Genomic DNA, 18,396 nt, shown 5'->3' on the forward strand with positions numbered 1-18,396 from the left:
CTTCTCCTTGGTGGCCCAGTTGCCATCGTGTAGATCATGCCCAGGAGAGGCATCAAGAACCTGTTCTTAGGAAATCCCCTTTCCCATTAGCTCTTGTGCCTGAAGCACCTGCAGCAGCAGTGGTGGTGGATGGGGCTCTCTGAGGACCCTGGGAAATGTGAGCTGCAGGGGAGCTCTGGGGAGAGCCCTCAAAAGGAGGAGAGGAGGAAGGGAGGGACCCTTCCTCCTCTACTGCAATGGCCTGAGCCCCCTTGAGACCCTGGACATCACTTAGGGCTTTTTCATGGGCACAAATCTTACTCTTCTGACCTAGAGGCATAATGACTCTGGTCAAGGACAGCCGGCAGAAGTGTGGAAGGAGGGCAGATGATGCGGGCCCAGCGGAGGAAGGAGGCTGAGAGAGTGTGTGCCCCTTCAGCAGGGAGATGCTACCCTAGTTTTAACAACGGCAACCTCTACAGTTTTTCTTGGAGGACACTACTCTGGGAACCCACAAGTCTCCTGATCTCCTGCTCAACCTGTCCTGAGAACCCTCTGGAGGAATTTAGGGTGAGGCTTAAGCTGCAGCCTTCCATCCCTGCTTAGGGCTTGCTGGGGTGACAATAAGGACTGGCAGTGGGCTCCTCTGTACTGGAATCAAGGGGTGCTCTCAGTCTACTTTCATGGCCATCATATCAATGGTTGGCAGGGCTTGGGCCCCTTGCCCTCTCGTCGTGGATTGAATTGTGTCCCCCCAGAATATGTGTCCACTTGGTTAGGCCATGATTCCCAGTGTTGTGTGGTTGTCCTCCGTTTTGTGATAGATGTAATTTTCCTATGTGTTGTAAATCCTAATCTCTGCTGTGGTTAATGAGGCAACATTAGATTACATTAAGGAGGATTAGGGTGGTATGTAACATCCTTACCCAGGTCACATCCCTGATCCAGTGTAAAAGGAGTTTCCCTGGAGTGTGGCCTGCACCACCTTTTATCTTACAAGAGATAAAAGGAAAGGGAAGTGAGCAGAGTCTTGGGGACCTAATACCACCAAGAAAGCAGCGCCGGGACCCAGGGTCCCTGCACTGAGAAGCTCTTAGTCGAGGGGAAGATTGATGACATGTGCCTTCCTCCAGAGCTGACAGAGAAAGCCTTCGCCTGGAGCTGATGCCCTGAGTTTGAACTTTTAGCTTACTTTACTGTGAGGAAATAAATTTCTCTTTGTTAAAGCCATCCACTTGTGGTATTTCTGTTACAGCAGCACTAGATGACTAAGACATCTCTACTACTCTGAACTTGATGCATCAGAGCCCCCTGGGACCCTCTAGGCAGGGTGTAGACGCCCAGTGCTGACAGCGCAGTGGGGCCCTTTCTGTCCTGGGTTCCTTGGAGACCTCAGTCTTCATTCAGGGTCCTCACCTGGCTCCATGTAAGGGCTGGGACTCCTTCCTTCTGCAGACCAGTGGCTGCACATACAGACCAAGAATCTCTCCTCCCTTTGACCTGATGTACAGAATTGAGAGGGCCACAGCCCAATACCACCCCCTGGGCCTACAAGGGCTGAAAGCAGGGGCAGCGTTAGACTCTGCCTTGTTCCTTCCATTTAGGGGTGGATGGATCCCTGAGTCCTCACTCAGGGTCCTCACTTTGACACTGGGAAGGGCCTAGGGCCCTTCTGTCTCTTAAACGGAGCCCTGCCTCCTCATAGTAAGGCCAGCATATCCCTGACACCCATTAGGGGATAGTGACAATCTTTCTATCTGGCCACACCTGCCCATGGTCTCCCAAAGTGAACTCTGTAGTAGCAGGTTCAGGCCCTATGATGAGTGGTCTCCACTTTGGGTCCTCACTTCAGGTCCTAAATCTGACTCCTGGGAGGCCTTAGATTCCTCCCTTTGCTGAACTGGAACCACCTTCTTCAGGCCAAAACCTCACTTCTCTTTTACCCCTAAGGAGGAATGAGGGCATGTCTGCCTGAGGCCTCCTAGGGCTGACAATAAAGAGGAATTCTGTGGGGCTCCTGCTGATACGGTGTGTGTGGTTCCAATAGATGTCAGGGTCCTCTCTTTGACTTCTGGTGTAATCTGAAAATCCCTTCTCTGCTGACCTGATCTGCCAGCCTCTGACCAAGGTCTTCACATTCCTAAGACCTCCGAAGTAGAAGTTAGGTTGAACCAAATCTAGCCATGGCTGTTTGGGGCCTCTGAGGGCTGGAAGCAGGGGCAGGATCTTATGGGCCCTACTGATTGGGTGTTTCCACCATTCCTCATTCACAGTCCTCACATTCTATTAGAGGCCGGGACTGCTCACATTGCTAATCTGACATCATCCTCTTTAGGCCAAGACTCACAAGTCCCTGAGAACTCTGTAGAATAAGTGAGGGGATGCTCAGCCTGACAGCCCTGCCTGGCATGTTGGGGTACCCAGTCCTCACTTACAGGTGTCATCTTGACTCCTGTCTTTTGGATAAAGACTCCTGAGAAATGCCACATCCCGGCAAACTCTTGAGAAGTTTCCCTACTGTACACCTTGCAGAGAATGGGTCCCTGTCCCAGAGTGATGTGAGATGGGATGCTGCAGCACAAGACAAGGGGCCCAGGACAGCTAGGTGGTGGGCTGTCAGAGAAAACACATGCTGATCTAGTCCGTCACTTCATCAGCCAGACTTGGCATCTAATTTGACTTCTGTTCTAAAAGGTTTACTTTCTAAAGGAAAGGGGCTGTCCAAGATGACACTGCATATGTAGATGATCATAATGTCCCCAAATATTAGCTGCTTTTCTTTACTCATTTACTTTTTTATGCTTATTGCTGTGGTTAAGCGTTTCAACCCAGTACACTGATCACAAAATTTCTCTTTTTATTCCTTGAGATACATTTTGGAGTAGTGAGCTGTGAAGCGACTTAAGAGACACAAGGTCTGCCTCAGGCTGGAGGAGTGGAACACGATGGGCTCTAGACGGATTCAGACCGTGGGTCTAGGGCAGCCCTGTCACTTACCAGTGCTGTGAAAATGAGAAAATAGCAAATTCTTCACTGGCAGCTAAGTCTGAGAAGCCCTATCCTGTAAAACTGCTGGAATGTGTGTAATGCATGTAAAGCACCTGGCACAATGCCTGGCACATTTTGGGTGTTTAAAGAATGGCAGTTATTATTACTATGATTATTTTGACCCCAGATGATACCACCCACTTCTCTGGGATTTGTCAGTGAAATATGCAGTGCTCTAGGACAAAGAAAACCAAAACAGCGGAAATGCTGCTTAGGAAAGAAAACTAGGTAATATTTTACATTAGGGAATATGTTCTTTAATGTGGGTGGGGGGTAGACATCCCCAGTTGGATGGAACACAAAGCTCTTAGAATTTTTGTCAAAGACCAACAACTTCCCCCTCCCCAGCTGCCCTTTCATCTAAGTCACCCCTGCTTCATTGATATCACCACCACCAAAAATCTAGTCTTCACTTGGAGTTTGCCAAAGATACTCAGGATAACCTAATTCGAATGTCTTGAATGGAGTGGGCTCTGGCTCCCTCAGCCCAACACAAAGTAACAGAACAGTGGCTTCTTGACATCTTACCTCAAGGGAGTATCACCCTATTTCTCAGAATCTTCCTAGAAATGATGTACATAAAACACCCAGTCAGTGTATATGTTCAAGTGCACTGGGACAAGAACACAGGGCACCTTCCAGTCCTGCCCCAGGTGAGGATTTCTCTCTGGTTTACCCACAATCCCAGAGTCACTGTGAAGAGCTGGTTTCCATTCCAGGCTCAGCCTCTCCACATGGAGACACATCATGGGAGTGTCTGGCCCTGGGCACCCCTCCCAACCCCAACCCTTCACCCCCTACCCCATGAAGCCTAACTTAAGATGACCTGCCATTGAGAGATCAAAGTGTCCCAAAGCTGCAAATTGCCCCACCTCCTGCCATTTACACTAGCCTACTCTCATCTCAAACCTTCCCCCTTCTCACTCTTTTTTACTTGCCTTTTAGGTCTTAGACTATATAACACTGTCTTCATTACATGATGGCTGCTTCTAGACCCTAAAATTCTATGGCAGTGGCTAGGTCTTTTTTTTTACCATTCCCAACTTTAGCACTTGGTCTTCCAAAGAACAGATGCTCAATTAATGTTGGGGGGATAAATGAGTGAGTGAATAAAACAAAAAGACAAAAAAAAAAAAACCCCAAAAACCCAAAAACCCAAACCCATTGCTGTCGAGTCGATTCTGGCTCATAGCAACCCTATAGGACAGAGTAGAAGTGCCCCATAGGGTTTCCAAGGAGTGGTTGGTGGATTCAAACTGCTGGCCTATTGGTTAGTAGCAGATCTTTTAACCATCGCACCACCAGGGCTCCTAATTTATTAAAATTTAATTTCTACTACATTATTAAATAAGTTAAGCAAATACAGTTATGCATTTTTTTATTTAATAATAGACCAAAAGAGATTAAAAGACCAAACCAAACTCATTGCCTTCGAGTCAATTTCTACTCATAGCGACCTTATAGGACCTCGTAGAGATTAACCAAAAGAAACAAACCCATTGCCTTCGAGTTAAAAGCTAAATAGTGACCATCTTACTTTTTTCTCTATTTCTTAATTCCATGTATTTTTTTTCAGCTGTGTTCTTTACATTTCTAAGAAATGCCTATTCCAATGCTATGTTATCTTGCTGCAGATCACTTAAATGGAATGTTTCCCCTTTTTTGTTTTTTTACAAAAATAGCAAAGCTCTTTATCTTAAACCTGAGAAACATCGCTAAATGTGTGATTCATGTCATTAATAAACTTAGATTATACTGCTAAAACAGCCTTCACTTGAAAGGACTAGTATTTGAAAGATAACGAAAGAAGATACAGATAAATTCCTAAGTTACCTATATAGAACAGAAACAAAGATATCACGCACTGTGTTCCCTCCAGTCCCACCCAACCCTCCACTACTTCTAACGCCGACTGCCCTCTTCAACCACAAAGTAAAGAATCTGCCTCACACTTCACTAAGCATGGGAGGAGTTGCTGGATCTGGCGCTGGAGCATGCACTGCACTGGCCAAAGCAGTAGGACCAGCCCGGTCTGGAACTGTCGCTCCGGCTCTCTTTTCCTCATCTCTCAAAGCCTCTTCATAACAGGATGGGAAAGCACTTGGCACGGTATCATTGATCTTGGCCAAAAACTCCAGAACTTTCATCTTGGTAGTTTCAGCCTTGGCTCTGGGACCCCACAGAAATTCGTAGCCTGGAGGATCACTGTTGGGCACCTGCCGGTACTCCAGGTACTTTAGCTTCACAAAATCTTGGGTGATGAGTTTCCTAGGCTCCCCAAAGATGAAGTGCCTCTTCCCTGCAAAAATTCTCATCTTATTCAGGAATTCCCAGATCTTCTCCTCACTGGCGCAGTTGCCCTTCATGAAGATCACGCCCAGGAGAGTCATCAGGAGACCAGTTTTCGGCAAACCCCTGCCACGACTCAGCATCCCATTGTTAGGAAGGTCCATTTTGCTGATAAGGGCATAGGTGTGCTTGATGGAGTCGATTTCCTTTAATTCAATGCCAAAGACCACCTCCATGCTGAAAGAAGCCCTCCTGAGGAGCTCAAGGAAGCGGTTCTTGTACTTTTTGTTGACAATCTTCAGCACGTCTTCTTTCATAATGAGCTTTTTCATTTTATATGTTTGCAACAGGAACTGCACCAATGTACCCACCTTCTTGGTTACAGGGTCTCTGCGGGACCGGATAGTGGATGGTTTGTCCTGGGAGGAACTTTGCCTTTTCTTATCTTTGTTGTTGGCACCTTGATAAGATCTTGTGAATGAAGCACCTGGAGAAGTAGGGGTGAACAGAGCTCTCTGAGGCCCCTGAAGAGTGCTACATGACTTAGCACTAGGCTTTCTCTGGCTAGTACACCGAAAACGAGGAGTGGAAGAGGAGGGGAGTGCTTCTGCTGTTGCCATGGACTGAGTACCCCTGAGAACCTTGGTCTCACATTGGTTCTGCTGGCATTTCTTACGTACACAGAGATTGCTCTTCTGACTGCGAGGCATGACTGGTCAGGGACACAGGCAGGAGTGTGAGCAGGACAACAGGTGATGTAGGCCCCCTGGAAGAGGGAGGAGAGACAGTGTTAGCACCATAAGTAGGGAGACACCACTTAGGCTTTAAGAAGGCACCCTCTGCAGGTTTACTTGAAGACATTAATCTAGAAACCTACAGGGCTCCTGTGCTCCTCATCAGCCTGTCCCCTGAGAACCCTGTGGAAGTAATTAAGAGTATGCCTTAGGCTGCATTCTGCCAACCCTGCCTGGGGCTTACTGGAGCTGAGAGAAGGGATTGGCAGGTTTAGGCTCCGTGGGGCCTCCTCTGTTCTGGGGTAGATGGTCCACTCAGTTCACATTCAGGACCATTGTGTCAACTGTTGGCAGGGTCTCATCTCCATCCCCTCCCCCTGCGCCGTGCTGCTCTAAATTTGACACATTGAACCAGTGTCCCCATCTCCCTGGGACCACCTAAGAGAAAGTGAAGTAGCAACCTGTCAGGGGGCACTCAGTGCTGATAGCTCAACTGGGCCCTTTCTGTCTTGGGTTCCTTGGGGACCTCAGTGCTCATTCAGAGTCCTTACCTTGGCTCTAAGTACAGCCTGAGAGCCCTAACTTTGGCTGCAGTTAAGGCCTGGGACACCTGCCTCTGCTGATCTGAGGCCCCTCCCTTCAGATCAAGGCTCTCACCAACCTGACGGCATCACAAAGAAACAAGGGTTCACATACACCTCCAAGGACTGCAAGCAAGAACTGTCTGCGGCTTCCACTTTTCTGTGGTGGGTGATGCCATCAGTCCTCATGCAGGGTCCTCACTGTAATTCCTGTTAGACCCTGGGTCTCCTCCCTCTGCAGAATTGGGACTGCTCCATGAGACAAAGGTCCACATCTCCTTAGCCTCCTCCAGGAGGAAATGAGGGGACACCTCAGCTTGACAGTTATTTTGGAGTTTCCCAGGGCTGAGAGAGGAGGGCTTCCTCCGTTACGGGGTGCTTGGTTCCCTGAGACATCATACTGGATTTTTACATCGACTCCGGTTAAGGACTAGGTGAACTCCTTCTGCAGAATGGGTCAGCCCCCATTAAACTACGGTCCTCATCTCTCTGAGGCCTTTCAGGCAGATGTCTGGCTGAAACTCTGCGTGGAGCCTCCCAGGGCCAACATCTGGGGCAGGACTTTGTGGGGCTTCCTCTTTGCATCTCATTAGTCCTCACAGTCCTCACCTTGACTCTAGATAGGCCCAAGACTCCTCCCTCTGCAGACCTAGAACCCACTTCCTATGACCAGGCCCTCACCTCCCTGAGACTTTCCAGGCAAAAGTTAGCCAGATAGCTCGGGTGGAGTCTCCCAGGGCCAACAGCAGAAGCGGGACCTTGAGGGAGGGGGCGGGGTAGGGCGGAGGCTTTGTTCTGGGGTGGCTGATCCTCTCAATCCCTACTCATGATCCTCACCTTAACTCCTGACCAATCCTGCAACTCCTCCCTCCCGGGTTAGAAGCCGTGCGCCTCAGGAACAAACCTTCCAGGACTTCCGTCGCAGAAGGCAGGCTGTCAGGATACGTCACATCCGGGCGAACGCTGTTGGGGGGCCTCCGACTATCGACAGCAAAGATCGGGCTCTATGGGATCCCACTGTTCTGGAGTGGGTGGTCCCTTAGTGCTTACTCAAGGTCCTCACCTTGATACCTTTCAGAGCCTGGGATTCCTGCCTATACACACCTGAGTCACAGGCTCAGAACAAGATCCTCACCTCACGGAGACCCTAGAGGGGGAGGTCAGGGCGTGCCTCGTGCTACTCCTGCCTGGGGCTTCACAGGAGTGCCGGCTGGGTCAGCACTCTGAGTAGACCCTCTTTTGGAGTAGGTCACTCCATTAGCACTCAGGGTTCACACCTTGCTCCAGTTAGGACAGTTTGGACAAAGGCCTTCCGTCTCCGACACCCTTTGTGCTGAAATGAGGGGGCACTTCAGGCTGAAAGCACTGCCTGGTGCCTCCACGTGATCAAAACAAAGGCTCAGTTCTGTGAGGTCCGCTCTACTTACTATTGGTGATCCCTTCATAACACTCAGGGTCCTCACCTTGACTCCTGTTAGTGCTTTTCTTGATCTTCTCCCTCTGCAGATCTGGGACCAGTCTCCACAACACCAAGGTCCTCTCTTCCGTCTCCTTTATTCTGCAGCGGGTGGTTCCCTCATTCCTTATTCAGCGTCCTTACCTTGACACTTGACTTGTCATGGGACTCCATTCTCTGTTGACCTGAGGCTGTTCCCCTCAGATCAACGTCCTCACTGACTTGGGACCCCTGAGCTACATCCAGTCAGGACTGTTCTGAAGCTGCAAGGACTGACAGCCAGTGCAGAACTCTATGGTACCCCACTGTTCTGGCTGGGTCCTTCCATCATCCTCAGTCAGGAGCATCACCTTGATGTCTATCAGAGACTGAGACTCCTGCATCTACTGACTTGAGGCATCCTTCTTAGGCCAAGGCTCTCAAGTCCCTGAGAACTCTGAAGGATAAGTGAGGGGATGCTTAGCCTGACAGCCCTGCCTGGGGCTTTCTAGGTCTGAGAGTAGGTGTCAGCCTGTCTCTGGGTGACTCCTATACTCTGGGGTGTTGGTTTCCCCAGTCTTCCTACATAGGGGAATCTATTTTGGCTCCTGTATCTTTGATTAAAAACTAGAGCAGTTTTTAATCAGAGAATGGGTCTCTGTCTCAGGAGTGATGTGAGATAAGGAAGCTGGAGCACAAGGCTGGAGGCCCAGGAGAGGTAGTATAGGCTGTCAGAGAAAAAAAAAGTGCTCACCTAGTCCTTCTTTTCATCTGCCACACTTAGAGACTCATGTGATTTGTTTTCTAATAGATCTATTTTCTACAGGCAGGGCCCTTCCAGAATGATTTTGTGGGCCCCTGATCTTTTCAGGTTATCTGACATTGCATATATAGATGTCATCAAACATTATCTTTTTCTTACTAATGTTGTTGTTAGGTGCTGTCCAGTTCATTTCTACTCATAGCGACCCCATGTGACAGAGTAGAACTGACTCATGGGCTGTAATCTTTATGAGAGCATGTTACCAGGTCTTTCTTCTGTGGAGCTGCTGGATGGGTTTGAACTACCAACCTTTTGGTTAGCAGCTGAGCCCTTAACCATTGCTCTACCGGGGCTCCTTTTTCGCTATCATACCTCTCATTTATTCTTACAGCTCCGGCTATATAGTCCAACCCAATGCTTTGGGCACAAAGTTATTATTTTTATTACCTGAGATACATTTTGGAGTAGTGAGAAGAAAAGTGAATTTAGAGATACCAAGTTGGTCTCTGGCTTGGAGGGGTGGAACAGTATGGGCTCCAGACTAACTCAAACCAGCGGTCTACTCCAGCTTGGTCATGTACTAGACTTGGGAACTCACACACATTACCAAACTCTGAGAGCTCCAGGTTCTTCGTCTGTGAAGTGGGTTTGATAAGCCCTGTCTTCGAGGGCTGGTGCATTGTGTGCAAGGCATGTAAAGCACCTGGCAAAGTGCATGGCAAATATTGGGTCTTTAAATAATTACAGCTCTTACTATGATTATTTTGACCATGCAATACCACCCTCCTCTCTGAGAATTTTTTGTTTTGTTTTCTCCAGGAAATGTCAGAGAATATGCAGTGCTCTAGGACAAAGAAAACAAAATCAGACAAAATAATTGCTTAGAAAGAAAAGCTAAGTTATATTTCATATTAACACATTGCAGCTGAGTTGATTTCCACTCAATGTGACTCCATGTGTTACAGAGTAGAACTGCCCCCATAGGGTTTTCTTGTTTGTAATCTTTACAGAAACATATTGCCTGGCCTTTCTTCCGAGGTGCCACCACCTCCAACCTTCAGATTAGTAGTTAAGGGCAAATCTTTTTGTCACCCATTATGTAGTGTCTAAGTCATCTAGTGCTGCTATAACAGAAATACCACTAGTGGGTGTCTTTAACAAGCTTTATTTTTATTTTCTCACACTTTAGGAGGCTAGAAGTTCTATTTCAGGGCATCCGCTTTAGGGAAAGGCTTTCTCTCTGTTGGCTCTGGGGGAAGGTCCTTGTCTTTTTTTTTTTTTTTTTTCCAGCTTCTGTTTATTGGTTCCTTGGAGATCTCATGTGGCGTGACACCAGTCTTCCCCCATCTGTGCTTACTTGCTTGGTTGCTTGCTCAATCTGCTCTTTTATATTTCAGTAGAGATTGACTTAAGAACCTCCCCCCCAAAAAAAAACCAGAAAAAAGCACCCAAGAAACGCCAAACCCACTGCCGTTGATTTGATTCCGACACATAGCAACCCTATAGGACAGAGTAGAACTACTCCATAGGATTTCCAAGGCTGTAATCTTTATGGAAGAAGACTGCCACATCTATTTCCAGTGGAGCCACTGGTGGGTTGATTAAGATACGCCCTACACTAATAGTGTATATTTAACATAACAAAGAACACCAATTTGTGAATGAGATTATCACCATAGGAACAGGCTTAGGATTTACAACACTTATTTTTTTGGGGGGGGCACAATTCAATCCATATTAGGGAGTATGCTATTTAATGTGCGTGTAGGGTAGACTACCCCTGTTTAATGCAACACAAAGCTCCTAGAATTATTGTCAAGGACCAACAACTCACCCTCCCAGCTGCACTTTCATCTAAGTCATCCCAATTTTCATTCACATCACCACTGCCAGAAGTCTAGTCTTCACGTGGGGTTTGCCAAATGACACTGAAGATAACCTCATTCTAATGTCCTTTCAATGGAGTGGGCTCTGGCTCCCCCAGCCCAACGCAAAAGGCTGGTAACAGTGGCTTCCTAACATCAAGGGAGTATCTATTTCTCAGGAACTCCACGGACACGCTGTGCATAACACACCCAGTCAGTGCATGTGTTCAAGTGCGCTGGGACAATAACACAGGGCACTTTCCAGTCCTGCCCTAGGTGAGGATTTCTCTCTGGTTTACCCTCAATCCCAGAGCCACTGTAAAGAGCTGGTTTCCATTCCAGGTGCAGCCTCTCCACGCTGAGACACATTATGGGAGTATGTTGCACTGCTCACCCCCACCCCCAGCCTCATCTGGACACCCACCACCTAACCCCTACCCGTTCTACCCACCCCTACCATTGCTGACCCCATGCAGCCTAACTTAATATTCCCTCCCACTGAGAGATCAGAGTTTCCCAAGACCCCAAACTGCCCTGCCTCAGGGCATTTACACAAAAGGGAACCCTGAAGTGCTCACTTCTTTTCTACTAGTCCTTAGGTCTTGGAGAGTATCTCTACCTCCTCCTTAATTCATAGCTGCTCTTAGACTCTAAAATCTATGCACAGGGGCTGAGACACCTTTACCTAAATGTCCCCAGTAGTAGCATGAAGCCTTCCAAAGAGCAGATGCTCAGTTACTGTTTGGGGAAAATAAGAGCCAGTGAACAAGAAGTCGAATCATCATGATTTATTTTCTCCCACATTCTTGAATAAGCTACACAAATCCAGGCACACGTATGTTTTACTTTTACCAAAAGGAATAAGGGAAACCAAGAATTGACCACCTTTTATATTTTGTCACCTCTATCTTGTGATCCCAACTCATTGTTGTGAACTTCTTTAATATTTCCAAGGGTATCCCTATTCCCATATCACATTAACTAGTTCTGGATCACAGAAAAAGATTCAAGGATTTTCCATTTGTTTTACACAACACAAAACTCTTACTCCTAAATCTGAAAAACACCAATAAAAGTATGAGGCTGAATTTACATTCTGAATCTAAATAAGTGTTCAATTAAAAGGAACAACATTTGGAAAACACAAAAAACAAGCTAACTCTACCAGCTACTCATGTATAACAGAACACAAGGAGACACTCATGTGCTCCCTCCACCCCATCTCTTCTCCTCTATTTAGAAGGTTAACAGCTATTTGCAACAACAATGGGAAGAATGTGACTCAGACTTCACTAAGGGTGACAGGACTTGCTGGACTTCACCCTGAAAGGGGACATAGCCCTGGCATTAGGACCAGCTCCTGCCCATTCTCTGCCTGTACCTCTCTCCTCCCCAATTCTCCAAGTTTCTTCATAGGGGACTTGGAAGGCACCGGAGTTGGTATGGTTGATCCTGGCCAAAAGCTCCAGGACTTTTGTCTTGCTAGCTTTAGCTTGGGCTCTGGGACCCCCCAGGAATTCATAGCATGGAGGATCACTGTTAGGCACCTGCCTGTACTCCAGGTAAGTTTCCTGCACCAAATCTTTGGTGATGAGCTTCCTGAGCTCCCCAAAGATGAAGTGCCTCTTCCCATTGTAGATCCTCAGCACATTCAGGAATTCCCACACTTCCTCCTCAGTGGCCCAGTTGCCATTCCTATAGATCATGCCCAGGAGAGGCATCATGAGCCGTTTCTTGGGAAACCCCCTGCAACCAATCATATTCTCTTCCTTGGTGATCTCTAATTTACTGACAAGGGCATAGGATTGACCCCTGGAGTCAACTTCCTTCAGCTCAAGGCCAAATACCAGCTCCATGTGCTCAGAGGCTCTCCTCAGGATCACAGGGAAGTGCTCCTTGTACCTTCTATTGATGATCTTCATTATTTCTCCCTTCGTAACAGGCTCTTTCATTTTATACTTGTGCAGCAGAAACTGCAACAACATGATCAACCTCCTGGTTAGAGGGTGTCTCTGTGACCTCTCACTGGAGGCTGGGGCCACAGAGGAACTTGGACCTCCCTCATCTTGGCTCTTGGCCTCTCCAGCAGCTCTTGTGCATGAAGCACCTGCAGCAGCAGTGGTGGTGGATGGGGCTCTCTGAGGCCCCTGGGGAATGTGAGCAGCAGGGGAGCTCCGGGAAGAACCCCCAAAAGGAGGAGAGGAAGAAGACGGAAACCCATCCTCCTCTGCTGCAGTGGCCTGAGCACACTCAAGACCGTAGACATCGCCTTGGGCCTGACGACGTTTCTCAGGGGCACAGAGCTTACTCTTCTGACCACAAGGCATGATGACTCTGGTCAAGGACAGCAGGCAGAAGTGTGGAAGGAGGGTAGGTGATGTGGGCCCACTAGAGGAGGGAGACTGAGAGGGTGTGTGCCCCTGCAGCAGAGAGATGCCTTCTTGGCTTTGACAACCGCCGCCTCTGCAGGATTCTTTAAGACCACTGCTCTAGGACTCCACAAGGCTTCTATTGTCCTGGTCAGGTCCCTGTAGAGAAAATCAGAGGAAGGCTTAGGTTGCAGCCTGCCAGCCCTGCTTGAGGCTTAATGGGGTAACAGCAGGGGCTGGCACTAGGGACTCACTCTACTGGGTTATTAGGGGGTCTTCTAAGTACACTTTCAGGGACATCATATCAAGTGCTGGCAGGGCCTGGGCCCCTCCCCTCTGCTACTCTGAACTTGACACCTCAAATAACTCTGGGCCCTATAAGGAGAAATTCAAGAATCAGCTCAGCCACCACTCTTGGCAGGGTGTCTCAGTTTTGACAACGTAGTGGGGCCTATTCTGTCTTGGGTTCCTTGGAAGCCTCAGTCCTTCACCACGGTCCTCACCTTGGCTGCCCCATTTGACCAGGTCCCTCACTTCCCTGAGATGCCCTTGGAGGTATTGAGGGCAACTCATTAAGTCAGCATGTCCAGGTCTCCAGGTCTAAAAGCAGGGATAGGGTTATGGTTCCCCCTTATTTTTGGGAAGAGTCACCTCATCACTCAGTGTCCTCACCTTCACTTTCTTAGGAACCAAATCTCCTGCCTCTGCTGAATAGGCTTCCCCATTAGTCCAAGAACTTCCCATCCCTGAGACCACCCTTCACCAGGAACAAATGAGGGGACACCTCAGCCTAACACCTCTGACCTTGGCTTTCCAGGGCCAATAGCAGAGGGGGGACTTTGTGCAGCCTCCTGTCTTCTCGGGAATGGGGGGCGGTTAATTCCCTCTTTCCTCTGAAAGAATTTTTACTTTGACTTTCACGTGGTTCTGGGATTCCTCTCTCTGCTGAACTTGGGCTTAAACTAAGACCCTCATCTCCCTGAGATCCTCTAGGCAGGAGTCAAGGGTCAACTGAACTTGCCAGTTTTGTCCTAGGCTCCAAGAGCCAATGACATTATCAAGTTTCAAGGTAGCCCTCTCCATTTTGGGTTGTGTGGTCCCCAGCAGCTCAATCATGTCTTCTGCTTGACTCTGCACCATTCCTAGGACCCCACCCTTCAGTCCACATTCAGAGTCCTCACCTTGAATCCTGATCAGTCCTGAGACTCCACCCTCCTCTGCTGATGAGAGATCACAGCCCCCCACACCAGAAACTGCACCTTTCCAGTAGTTCTTAGATGGAAGTCAGGACATGTCCCACCCAGACAAGGCTGTTGGGGGGGCCTCCGAGGGCCAACAGCAAGGGCAGGACTCTTGGGACCCCACTGTTCTGAATTCAGTGGTCCCTCATTGCTCACTCAGGATCCTCACCTTGATACCTATCAGTTTGGGATTCCCACCTATACAGACCTGAGTCACAGACTCATAAAAGTGCCTCACCAGGGGGAGACCCTAGAGGGGAAGGTCAGGGTGTGCCTCATGCTATACCTGCCCAGGGACTCACAGGAGTGCCTGCTGGGTCAGTGCTCCCAGCAGATCCTTTTTAGGCTGTAGGTCGCCGCATTAGCACTCAGGGTCCACACCTAACTCCAGTTAGGGACAAAACTCCTCCCTCTGCAGAACTGGGGCTGCCCCTTTAGACCAAGACTCTCCCCCCACCCCGAGACCACTCTGGAAGAAAAGAGGGTCACCTCAGGCTGACATCTCTCCCAGAGGCTTCCCAGGACAAAGAACAGAGGCAATGATCTGTTCTGCTCTCTCTGCTGATGGGGTACCCACTCATAACACTCAGGGTCCTCACCTTGACTCCTTTGAGGGCCTGAGTCTCCTCCATCTATAGAGCTGGGGCATGCAAACAAGACCTTATATCTTCCTGGTAGAATTGAGGGGACTCTTCATCCTGACAACTCTGCCCTGGGGCTCCCGGGTCCGACAGCAGGGGGGATTTTGTGTAACCTCCTATACCTGAGGTCAGAGGTTCCCTCATTCCTCATTCAGGATCTTCATCTTGAACCTGACCAGTCCTGGAATCCACTCTGCTGCATCTGAGGCCCATCCCCTCAGATCAAGGTCTTCACTGACCTGGGACCTCTGATTTGGAAGTCAGGATGAGCCATAGCCAGCCTGGACTGTTTGAGATCTCTCAGGGCCAACTGCGGGGCCATGACTCTAGGGAACCTCACTCTTCTTGAGGTGTCCGTCCATCATCTTCATTCAGGGTCATCACTTTGATATCTGTCTGAGGCTGAGAGTTCTCACTCTTCTGACTTGGAGGGTGTCCTTAGGCCAAAGTCTCAAGTCTCTGAGAAGATAAGTGAGGAGGGGATGTTAAACCTGACAGCCCTGCCTGGGGCCCTCTAGGTCTGAGAACAAGCCTTGCTGGTCTTTGTGTGATCCCTAAATTCTGGTGTGTTTTTCTTCTCTGTTCTCAGTCATTAGGGTCATCTTCTTGGCTCCTCTTTGATTAAAGGCTTCCTGAGAAGTGCCACATGCTTGCAAACTCCAGCAATATTGCTACTGCAAACCTTACAGAGAATGGGACCCTCTCCCAGAGTGAGGAGTGATGTGAGGTGGGGAAGCTGGAGCCAAAGACAGGAAGCCCAACACAGGTGGTGGGTCAGAAAAACACGCTGATCTAATACTTCTCTTCTTCAGCCACACCTAGAAACACATGTAACATTGGTTCTAATAGATCTACTGTTTACAGGCCAGGGCTCTCCAGGATAATTTCATGAGCCCCAAGAATCTTTTAAGGTTTTCTGGCATTGCATTTGTCTATGATTATATTGTCACTGAATATTATCTTTTATTTCCCTTATTCATACCTCTCACTTATTATAGTATTCACATACCTTGGGCTATATAGTCCAACTCTATGTTCTTGGGGTGTTATTCATTTTCTTACCTGAGATACATTTTATAGTGGAGAGAAGAACAGTGAATTAAGAGACACAATGTAAGCCTCTGGCTGGGAGGAGTGGAAGAGTGTGGGCTCCAGATGGATTCCGACCAGGAGTCTAATCCAGCTCCGTCATGTACTACAATTGCAAACTCACATTACCAAACTATCTGAGCTTCAGGTTCTTCGTCTGTGAAGTGGGTTTATAAGCCCTATATTCTAGTGCTGGTGTAATGTGTGCAAGGCATGTAAAATACCTGGCAAACTGCCTGGCAAATATTGGATCTTTAAAGAATGGCACTTATTACTATAATTATTTTGACAAGACACAATACCACCCTCCTCTTGAGAATTTTTTGTTTTGTTTCCTCCAGTATGTGTCAGAATATGCAGCACTCTAGGACAGAGAAAACAAAATCAGGAAAAAAAAATGCCGATTAGGAAGAAAAACTAACTGATATTTTACATTAGCCCATTGCCATGGCGTCAATTCCAACTAAGTGCCACCCCATGTATTACAGAGTAGAACTACCCTAAAGGGTTTTCTCTGCTGTAGTCTTTAAGCAAACAGATTTCCAGGTCTTTCTTCTGCAGTGCCGCTGGATTAGATCACACTGCCAGCCTTTACATTAGTAGGAAAGGAAAAAGCGTTTTGCCACTCATTAGGGAGTGTCATACTTATCCAGTACTGTTATAACAGAAATACCACAAGTGGATGGCTTTAACAAAGAGAAATTTATTTTCTCATAGTTTAAAACAAAAAGCCAAACCCATTGCCGTCGGGTCTATTCCGACTCATAGCGAGCTTATAGGACAGAGTAGAACTACCTCATAGGATTTCCAAGGAGTGCCTGGTGGATTCCAACAGCTGACCTTTTGGTTAAGAGCCATAGTTCTTGACCACTACATCACTCACAGTTTAGGAGGCTAGAAATCCGAGTTCAGGGCACTAGCTCTAGGAGAAGGCTTTCTCTCTCTGTTTGCTGTGGGGGAAGGTTTTGTCTTTCTTCAGCTTCTCTTTCTTGGTTCCTTGGAGATCTCCTGTGGCGTGGCACTGTCTTTCCCCACTTGTGCTTACTTGCTTGCTCAATATACTCCTTTACATCTCAACAGAGATTGACTTAAGACACCCCCTGGGGAGAAAGGAAAACCACTGCCTTCAAGAAGATTCTGACTCATAGGGATGCAATAGTACAGAGTAGAACTGCCCCCTAGGGTTTCCAAGGCTGTAAATCTTTACAGAAGCTGACTGCCACATCTTTCTCCCTTGGAGCAGCTGGTGGGTTGACTTAAGACACACTTTACAACAATACTATCTCTTTAACATGACAACACACATTCCCAAATGGGATTATAACCATAGGTAGAGGGTTAGGATTTACAACACCATTTTTTTTAGGGGGCCAAAAATCAATCCATATTAGGGAGTATGCTATTTAACGTGGGTGTAGGGTAGACTGCCCCAGTTTAATGCAACACAAAGCTCCTAGAAATATTGTCAAGGACCAACAATTCACCCTCCCAGCTTCACTTTCATCTAACTCATCCTAATTTTCATTCACATCACCACTGCCTAAAGTTTAGTCTTCACTTGGAATTTGCAAATGACACTCAAGATAAACTAATTCTAATGTCCTTTGGGTGGGGTAGACTCTGGCTCCTCCAGCCCAATGCAAAAGGCTACTAACAGTGGCTTCATGAAGCAAAGGGAGTATCTCTCTGTTTCTCAGAAACTTCCTGGAAATAATGTGCATAACACACCGAGTCAGTGCTTCTGTTCAAGTGTGCTGGGACAAGAGCACAGGACACTTTCCAGTCCTGCCCCTGGTGGGGACTTCTCTCGTGTTTACCCACAATCCTGGAGTCACTGTTAAGAGCTGGTCTCCATTCCAGGCTCAGCCTCTCACTGCTGAGACATACATCAGGGGAGTGTCTGGACCAGTTCACCCCTCTCCCATAGTCTCATCTGGACTCCCCTCTGCCTCACCCCTACCTGCACTTCTCACTCCCTATACTTCCCTACCCCACGCAGCCTAACTTAAAATCCCCCTCCCATTGACAGATCAAAGTTTCCCAAGGTCCCAAACTGCCCTGCCTCAGGGCATTTACACCAGAGGGAACTCTGAAGTGCTCACTCCTTTTCTACTACTCCTTAAGTCTTTGAGAGTATCTCTACCTCCTCTTTATTTTATATCTGCTCTTAGACGCTAAAATCTATGCACAGGAGCTGCAACGCCTTTGCCTAGAGGTCCCCAGTACTAGCATGAAGCCTTCCAAAGAGCAGATGCTCAATTACTGTTTGGGGAAAATAAGAGCCAGTGAACAAGAGGTCGAATCATCACGATTTATTTTCTCCCACATTCTTGAATAAGCTAAACAAATCCAGGCACATGTA

General features: G+C 47.9%; 2 protein-coding genes across 2 annotated transcripts; both read right to left on the reverse strand.

Annotated features, from left to right (window-relative positions):
- Positions 1-4,973: 4,973 nt before the first annotated feature.
- LOC101358732 (melanoma-associated antigen B3-like) lies at positions 4,974-6,026 on the reverse strand. The gene has a single exon (XM_004391113.1). It carries the CDS (start codon positions 6,024-6,026, stop codon positions 4,974-4,976), a length of 1,053 nt encoding a protein of 350 aa, XP_004391170.1.
- A 5,986-nt stretch (positions 6,027-12,012) lies between these two features.
- Positions 12,013-13,021, reverse strand: LOC101359000 (melanoma-associated antigen B2-like). Its single transcript, XM_004391114.2, is given in 2 exon segments — positions 12,013-12,090; positions 12,092-13,021. Coding segments are annotated over 2 exon segments (1,008 nt in total).
- Between the last annotated feature and the right edge of the window lie 5,375 nt (positions 13,022-18,396).

Source organism: Trichechus manatus, unplaced genomic scaffold (assembly GCF_000243295.1).
Source record: "Trichechus manatus latirostris isolate Lorelei unplaced genomic scaffold, TriManLat1.0 scaffold00511, whole genome shotgun sequence".
Taxonomy (NCBI): domain Eukaryota; kingdom Metazoa; phylum Chordata; class Mammalia; order Sirenia; family Trichechidae; genus Trichechus; species Trichechus manatus.